The sequence below is a fragment of the Sinocyclocheilus anshuiensis genome, unplaced genomic scaffold, assembly GCF_001515605.1.
Source record: "Sinocyclocheilus anshuiensis isolate Anshui unplaced genomic scaffold, SAMN03320099.WGS_v1.1 scaffold1228, whole genome shotgun sequence".
NCBI lineage: Eukaryota > Metazoa > Chordata > Actinopteri > Cypriniformes > Cyprinidae > Sinocyclocheilus > Sinocyclocheilus anshuiensis.
This window is the reverse complement of record NW_015547716.1, coordinates 615494-624491: the sequence shown is the minus strand read 5'-3', so window position 1 is coordinate 624491 and position 8998 is coordinate 615494. Positions and strand designations below refer to the sequence as shown.

The following is an 8998-nucleotide window of genomic DNA, read 5'->3' as shown; positions in this document are numbered from 1 at the left end:
CTCACACACACACATACACACACACACACACAAACACTCATGCACGCACACACACACACACACAGATCAATGGATCTGTCCTGACGCTCCAGGCTCTGTATGACCTCAGAAAGCAGACAAGAGCAGCATTTGATCAAACTAATGTCATTCAGAGACTGACGGCTGAGGAAACATCTCAGATCATCCGAGAGAAGAAGACTTCATCCAGAAACCCAGAGAGAAACCCCAGCAAACTCCAGGAGACACTGTGGATTGGGTTTATCGATCGGTTCTGGGAAGAGCGGTATGCTTATATAATGTGTGAGTGTGTGTGTGTTTACCCGACACGTCGCCGGACACATAGATGCCCATCATGAGTCCGGTGCTGAAGCCGATGTGGACGGTCAGCGGTTCCCCGAGAGTGTTTCTGCTCAACACCGTCTGAGCCACCGAGCCGCAGCCGAACAGCTGACACACACACACACACACAGAGAGCAATGAGCAATCACTGATCAACAGCACCTCTGCACAATAGAGAATGAATCATTATATACATTTATAGCATGAACTCTGTTTGAGAGTCTGTGCAGAATAAAGCAGGGCTTCTGCAGTTCTGATGAAGCTGTATTAGAAACACTTCAGATTTTGAACACAACTTACAACCAATTTCCATTTCAATGCAAGAAGGAAAATCTGCCAATGGACTCAGTTTTCATTCCCCATTGTCATATACTTGTTCTTGTTTCCATCATAAACTCACTTCATTTTGTTCAATTTCTCAGAAAACAAGACTTGAATCTCGAAACTAAGTGAATGTATCTTGATTTAAGGATGTTTAGATATTTGTACTGGAAAACAAGACAGAAATACTGAGGAAGATATTAATTTTTTGCAGTTCATGCAACATTTATTGCCTTACGTTACTTTATGAATTTAAGGCTTTCTGCTCTGATTTAAGATTTTTAGGGCCTTAACCTGAGGAACAGTGAAGATATGAACAGAATCTGAAGGATTGTAAGCATGCAGAAACTCACCACCAGCACAAAGGTCCCGAGGAACTCGGCCAGGAACTCTTTGAGGACGCTGTGTTTGATGACGCAGTGCTGCTTCATGATGCTGTGAGTGTGTGATGGGACGTCCAGCACACGCCATCGATCCGCCTCGCTACAGACAAACCTCTCACAAACATCAGCTCAAACTAGTGTCACTCACAAACTGCTGGAAAACCTCGCAGTTCATTACAAAGAAGCAGCGAGAAACACACTGAATCAAAGTGAAATTATGAATTAGAAAAAACTAAATAGTATTTTCCATTTAACCACAACCACAGACATCACTTGTTTTATTTTTGGGGTTAAAACAGAAAAAGAAACCGTGAGGAAGGCAAAAAATAAAATATGTGCCATGGTATTATTACTATGCTTTCTGAACACATATCATGGTGATACCATAGTACTCTTGGAAGCTACTTGAGGTACCTTATAAATAGTTCTTTCAAATATACACTACTGTTTTGGGTAAGATTTAAAGAAATTAAAACTTTTATTTTTCAAGGACGCATTAAATTGATCAAAAGTGTCAGTAAAGAAAGATATAATGTTACAGAAGATTTCTATTTCAAATAAATGCTGTTCTTCTGAACTTTCTGTTCATCTGTGAATCCTGAAAAATAAAATGCATCAGTTTCCACAAAAATATTGAGCAGCACAACTGTTTTCAACATTGATAATAATCAGAAATGTTTCTTGAGCAGCAAATCAGCATATTAGAATGATTTCTGAAGATCATGTGACACTGAAAACTGGAGTAATGATGCTGAAAATACAGCTGCGCATCACAGAAATACATTACAGTTTAACAGATATTCACATAGAAAACAGCTGTTTTACATTCTAATAATATTTCACTGTTTTTACTGTATTTATGATTAAATAAATTCACCCTTAATGAGCAGAAGAAACTTCTTTCAGCCCCAAACTTTTAAATGTATACCATGGTAATCATGGTGTGTGTGTGTATTTAATATTATATATATATATATACAGTATATATATACAGCGGTGGCCAAAATCATTAGAACACTAGTATTATCAGCAGCTAAAAATGGTTTTGAGTCAGTTATGTCTATCTTCTGCTGTAGTGTGTCAGTAGGAAATATCAGTTTTTGCCATTAATTGTAATAATGCAGTGAGATATATGTTAGTGCTGCACACAGAGATCTGATCTGATCATCATCAGTCTGTCTGGAGTCACATGAAGAAACAGAACAAACTGAGAAGAACTGACGCTTCAAGAAACCTCCTGCAAAGCTACAGTGCTGTTAAACGTTTGAGGCACTTGTGTAAAAATGCAGTCAAAAATAAAGTCATAAATAGATTTTCTTGATCAATTAACGTCTATTAACTAAATGAAATCAACATCTGGTGTGAGCATCTTTGTGTTTAAAGCAGCTTTTGCTCTCGGTGCACTTGAGCAGAGTTTCTCAGGAGCTTCGCAGGAGGCTGTCATGTGACCAGCGGCTTCACTACTGTAAAACCATAATCCATCACTGCTCGTTTTATGAACCTCATTAGTGAAGGTGTAGTTGTGAAGACACAGGTGGATGATGAATTACTGGAGTTACATGTTCAGCAGTTCATTCACATCTAATGTCACATCAGTCTCATCTTCATCATCTTCATCTTCATCAGCTGGAGTCAAGAACATCGGCATTTGCAGTTCTGGCAACCACTTCTGGCTTTTATAATCACACTCAAAACGAAACATAAAAACTACATTACAATCTGCAAAACAGCAGCATTCGACTATTCTCGTATCGCTGTGTCTGTGAGTGAGTGAACGAGTGTGTGAGAGTGTGTTTGTGTGTGAGTGAGTGAGTGTGTGTGTGAGTGTGTGTGTGACTGACTGAACGATGTGTGTGTGTGTGTGTGTGTGTGTGCGTGTGTGTGTGTGTGTGTGTGTGTGCGTGTGTGTGTGTGTGTGTGTGTGTGCGTGTGTGTGTGTGTGTGTGTGTGTGCGTGTGTGTGTGTGTGTGTGTGTGTGCGTGTGTGTGTGTGTGTGTGTGTGTGCGTGTGTGTGTGTGTGTGTGTGTGTGCGTGTGTGTGTGTGTGTGTGTGTGTGCGTGTGTGTGTGTGTGTGTGTGTGTGCGTGTGTGTGTGTGTGTGTGTGTGTGCGTGTGTGTGTGTGTGTGTGTGTGTGCGTGTGTGTGTGTGTGTGTGTGTGTGCGTGTGTGTGTGTGTGTGTGTGTGTGCGTGTGTGTGTGTGTGTGTGTGTGTGCGTGTGTGTGTGTGTGTGTGTGTGTGCGTGTGTGTGTGTGTGTGTGTGTGTGCGTGTGTGTGTGTGTGTGTGTGTGTGCGTGTGTGTGTGTGTGTGTGTGTGTGCGTGTGTGTGTGTGTGTGTGTGTGTGCGTGTGTGTGTGTGTGTGTGTGTGTGCGTGTGTGTGTGTGTGTGTGTGTGTGCGTGTGTGTGTGTGTGTGTGTGTGTGCGTGTGTGTGTGTGTGTGTGTGTGTGCGTGTGTGTGTGTGTGTGTGTGTGTGCGTGTGTGTGTGTGTGTGTGTGTGTGCGTGTGTGTGTGTGTGTGTGTGTGTGCGTGTGTGTGTGTGTGTGTGTGTGTGCGTGTGTGTGTGTGTGTGTGTGTGTGCGTGTGTGTGTGTGTGTGTGTGTGTGCGTGTGTGTGTGTGTGTGTGTGTGTGCGTGTGTGTGTGTGTGTGTGTGTGTGCGTGTGTGTGTGTGTGTGTGTGTGTGCGTGTGTGTGTGTGTGTGTGTGTGTGCGTGTGTGTGTGTGTGTGTGTGTGTGCGTGTGTGTGTGTGTGTGTGTGTGTGATCTCCACTCACTGGTCCAGTGAGGTCTGCAGTTTGTGGCGGAGTGTGATCTGCTCCTGTTCGCTCCTCTCTAGCGTCTCCTGCAGTCTCTTCAGCTCGGCGTTTCTCTGCTCTTTCTGCTCAGACAAACTCTCATTGTTCTGCAGAGACACGGATGACGTCAGACGGGACACAAACTGACTGACTGTGCTCATATCTGATCCAATCACCTTCTGGGCTTCCTGCAGCTGCTGCTGTAAGTGACTGACGTGTCTCTCTAGCGCCGCACTTCTGTCCTTAAGATCATTCACCTCCTCCAGAGGAGCTGCAAACTCCAACTATTCAACACGCACCAATCAGTCGAGCACCGATTACTGGAACAACTCACAAACGATAACCACAGGACTAGCATATGGAGTGATTTAACACACTAGATTAAATAAATATTTATAATGAAACTTTAAAATATGTCATGGCATGATGAAATAAAATACAATGAAACGCAAATAAATCTATTTAATTATGCTTATATTTATTGATTGCAACATTTCATTACATATTGATTTGCTTTATGTTGTCTGCTTGTTTCATTTCACATTTCATTAGTTTTTTGCATTTTAAGGAGTAAAAACACTGTTTGCAAACACAGAACCCATATTCAGTAAGAGCAGCTGTACTTTGATGGAAGCTCGGGGTTACTGTGGTAAATGTCTGCTCACCTCCTCCAGCGCTCTGAACTTCAGCATGTGGATCTGGTCAAACATCAGCTCCACCCTCCGCCTGATAACAGCTTCACCCTCACAGGACCTGAGTGAAACCAGCTGCAGAGACACAGCTAAAGTCATTTACACTCACTCCAAACCGGCTGAACAATAACTTCATTTGGTGACAGAAAGCTGGTTTGACTTTGAATCACCTTTTCTGGAGCGTCAGCACATCTGTGTTTATTTCTTCTGAGGCAGAACAAATAAAGTCCTGCAGGTTTGGAGCAACATGAGGCCGAGTAAATGATGACAAACTAGCTGAACTACCGGTTTTAGTTCAAACCGTCACTCTGGTTCCTCAGCATCAGGAATAAACTCAGTTCTCCCTCAGGTTCATCTGATGTGCGGAGATGGAGGACAAACAGAGTCTGAAGCACATCTACAGTCATCCAGCTGAACAAACACCTCGCTAAGAGAGGAACGAGGAGGAGCAGTGCTTTCTGGGACGTTTCAGGAGAACGCTTGAGACTTTTGTATCATAATATCTAATATATGGCATGTAGTGTAATGCTGAATGATTATCATATTCATATACTCAGTGTTGGGAAGCTACTAGTTACCTGTCACTAAATCATGTAATTAAATTACAAAATAAAAGTAATCGTATTCAGTAACAGTTACTGAGAAAAATGTGTAATTAAATTACAGTTACTTATGAAAATGTTAACGATTAAAAAGGGGTTACATCTGAATAATTTCTCACGCATGCTTTAAATGTTTCAAAATTATTACCAGTCGAAAACATTAGAAATTTAGAAAAGTAATCAAATGTAATCAGTTACATTACATTAATAAAGTAATTGAAATAGTTGCACTCATTACATCTTAAACAGGGTAACTTGTAATCTGTAACCCGTTACATTTCCAAAGCAATCCTCCCAACTCTGACTATACTACAGTATTTTATTTCAACAGAATCCCATGCGTTTCTCATGTGCATGTAACAGACTCACAGATTTCTGTACGTGAAGCAGAAACATTTTCCCTAAAGCAGTTGGTTCTTACCCGTCTTTTAGGTAGTTAACCATCACCAGTTTAGCGGTTCCTGCATTAATACAAATTTATTTAGATTACTGTCTTTCATACAAATACCTAAAAACCGTAGTTTCTAGTTACATAGTTACATTTTTACCATGGTATTGAGGTGCTCTATGTGTGGTTTTAACTCAGCTCAAGCTACTGCCAAATGTGCATTTCTAAGAGACAAACACGTGTATTATTATCAATACTGCAGCCTGCACTGCAAACTGTGCTGAAGATAAGCGTCATTAAAGCCAGGCAACATAAACCTGCTTCATGATTTGAAACAATGTCACTTATTAGAACAAGCAGAGATACTATGAAATCGATTTTTCTATTAAGATATTCACTAGAAAAGTGTAAAGATTTAAAAACAAACATGAAGTGTTTGTCATGCCTGACAATAAAGAGTGGTTTAAAACTACCATTAACAGTCTGGTTTCTACAACTTTCACTTAGGAGCAAAAATCTGCCTTTAAACTTAAAAGAAATGAAGATTTTACATTTATCGTGAGAATTATCGATACTGATATGAAAAGTTATATGTGACTCTGCAGCACAAAAGCAGTCTTAAGTCGCTGGGGTATATTTGTAGCAATAGCCAAAAACACATTGTATGGGTCAGAATTATAGATTTTTCTTTTATGCCAAAAATCATTAGGATATTAAGTAAAGATCATGTTCATGAAGATATTCTGTAAATGTCCTACTGTAAATATATCAACACTTAATGTTTGATTAGTAATATGCATTGCTAAGAACTTCATTTGGACAACTTTAAAGATGATTTTCTCAATATTTAGATGTTTTTGCACCCTCAGATTCCAGATTTTCAAATAGTTGTATCTCAGCCAAATATTGTCCTATCCTAACAAACCATACATCAATGGAAAGCTTGTTTATTCAGCTTTCAGATGATGTATAACACACATGGTGATATTTCTGTGGCCCTACCTGTACTCCAGACTTCTGGAGCGCCTCTCGTCCTCGGGTCGGACTCGGCTGCGAGGGGATCCGGCGTCGTGTGTCTCAGAGACGGGTGCAGACGTCCTGCAGGGAAGGCTCTCCACCGACGGCTCCTGGACTCCGGGCCCCGGGCCCCGGGATCACAGGTGAGGAAGGGCTGTGTCTGCTGAGGATCTCAGGGCTCCTCTGCTGGACCGCCGGGCTCCTGAGTAATGATCCGACCGAGGGCTGGACACAGACTCCTGCCGCCGAGGCTCCGTGAGGAAGACGTCTGGATGCTCGGGTCTGGCCTGAGCGCTCAGGACCACATGCGGCCGGCCGGAGATGCTCTGGACCTGCCCTCTGACCCCAAACGATCCCGAAGCCCCCGGAGACCGAGAGCGTCCAGCGCCGAAGGACTCCATCTAGAGAACAATCACTGATCAGTCCAGACTGATGGAGAATCCTGACATCAGCGTGAGAAACAATGAGTGTTCATCACAGCAGGAGCACAGAGGATGATCTGCATAGACTGCCACTGTTCTGACACACAGCTACAGACTCACCCCAACACAAAACTAAAAGAACTTTATTTACCACATTTTATACCAATTTCAGGTTTAGCTCCCTTCTGAGTACACATTTGTCCTTGAAATATGATGAAGTAGGTACAAACACACACACACAAATATATAACACACCTCACACACACAATCATTCTTCAAACTAGACTGGTTAACTTATAAACAAACGTGTGGAGAACTACAATGACATCATAAAATGACATATTCAGGACCTTCATAATCAGTAGTTTCTGAATTCATGACACATCTAACAGACTCATGATGAGCCAATAGGACCTGACGTTAAACTGTGATAGAAAACATTCCTCACATCGTAAATCAGTTTATCAGAGGATTTCAGATACTGATACAGCGGTAATAAAAGCTGGTTGAAATGGTCAGTTTACACTGACAATAGATGAGTTCTTGTGATGGTGAGAAGTGAAGTTATTGTGGAGTTATTAGTCTTCAGTCAGTCTCACACACTCAGCGAGTGGATCAGATGTAGACACGCCCCCCGGCTCTGATTGGACAAGAGCCAGACGAGTCCGCCTCTCAAACCCCGCCCACCCTAAACCTACCCCTCACAGGAAACTTTCTGCATTTTTAGATTTTCAAAAACCTTAATTCTGTGTGATTTATAAGCTTTTGTACCCGTGGGGACCACAATGTAGGTCCCCACCGTGACACGAGTCCCCATGAGTCTGTGTGTAGTCAGGTCCCCACCACGATATATAACCCTGTACATAAGTATATGACAACTAAAAGATGAAAACATATACTGTAAATGTACATATCCTCATGCAAAACGAACAGCATTATTCATGTGTAAGCAGTTCACGATACACACGAGAAAGCAGTATTTGCCAGAGCAGTTTCTGTACGATCAGTGTTTTCTAGCATATGTTCTTCAGGACCCGTTAGCCTACTGATCTGATCTAAATATTCATAATAATCAATCAATCAATCAATGCTGTTCTGAAGCACAGATGAACACTCCGAACACCTTCATCTGGCCGTCCATCAGCTCATCCTGGAACTAATGAACCACACTCACAATAATACACATATATTAACCCGCTGCTGTTATTTGGTCATTTTTGACTGGAAAACTGAATTTGGGAAAAAATAAAAAGGATTTCATATGGGCCCTAATCAGAGGACCAGCTTTTCAACAATAGACTGTATTTTACAGCTTTCTCGTTCTTACTATTTCAAGCTCTCTCAACTTCTTATATTAGTTTGTCAGTGGAAATAATATTGTGTAGGCTTTGAATAACGCGTGCTTCCTCTAAATCCTCATAAAAACCCTGTTTATACGGTATATAAGAGCTGCTTGTGTGACTAAATGCGCCGCATAACTGTTTAGTAACTGTAATAAATGCTCTTGTAAAGGTTTGTGAACAGCTGCTTAAGCTTCGCGCCGTTTTGAATGAATCCGCTTCCGTCCCTTTTGCCTCCATTTCCGCGCGTGACGTCATCGGTGAATAAATCGCGCACTCGTCCACTGCCGTTACCATGGAAGCGTTTCAGCGCTTTAAAATGGGAGCGGCGTAGCCCAGTCACGTGTCCCGGATTCCCGCCCACCTATTGGATGGCGCTCCGTGACGTCACGCGACCGGGCAGCTTTTTTAAAAAGACGGCGGGAATCGCTCGCTTTATTTCTGCAGTTCTGCTGAGGCGAGCGGTGCTGTCCGGCGTTCACTCGCAGAAACCGCGCGATGGTGCGAACTAAAGCTGACAGCGTTCCCGGCGCGTACAGGAAAGGTGAGAGAACCCCACAAACCCACTAAACATCAGCTCAGACTGAAGGAGAAGCTCCTGTGATAGCCGTGCCTTTATAGCGCGCTGAAACCCGCTCGCACGGTTCTGTCTGTCGACGCTGTGAGTATTAGCAGTAGCTGAGCGGTCGGCTTTCTGCGTGTG

General features: G+C 42.4%; 2 protein-coding genes across 2 annotated transcripts in view; one reads left to right on the top strand and one right to left on the bottom strand.

Annotated features, from left to right (window-relative positions):
• LOC107704209 (aquaporin-9-like) overlaps nt 1-1254 on the bottom strand; it is an 11485-nt gene extending 10231 nt beyond the window's left edge. Inside the window, exons 1-2 of the mRNA XM_016507097.1 lie at nt 1014-1254; nt 321-447 (exon numbers count right to left, since the gene is read on the bottom strand). Of these exons, the coding sequence (XP_016362583.1) occupies nt 321-447; nt 1014-1091 (205 nt within the window). The 5' untranslated portion in view covers nt 1092-1254. The remainder of the gene's footprint in view (nt 1-320; nt 448-1013) is intronic.
• Nucleotides 1255-8720: 7466 nt separating this feature from the next.
• The window catches only part of LOC107704194 (PCNA-associated factor-like), a 1750-nt gene continuing 1472 nt past the window's right edge, over nt 8721-8998 (top strand). The window contains exon 1 of the mRNA XM_016507082.1: nt 8721-8839. Coding sequence (XP_016362568.1) covers nt 8794-8839 — 46 coding nt within the window. The 5' untranslated portion in view covers nt 8721-8793. The remainder of the gene's footprint in view (nt 8840-8998) is intronic.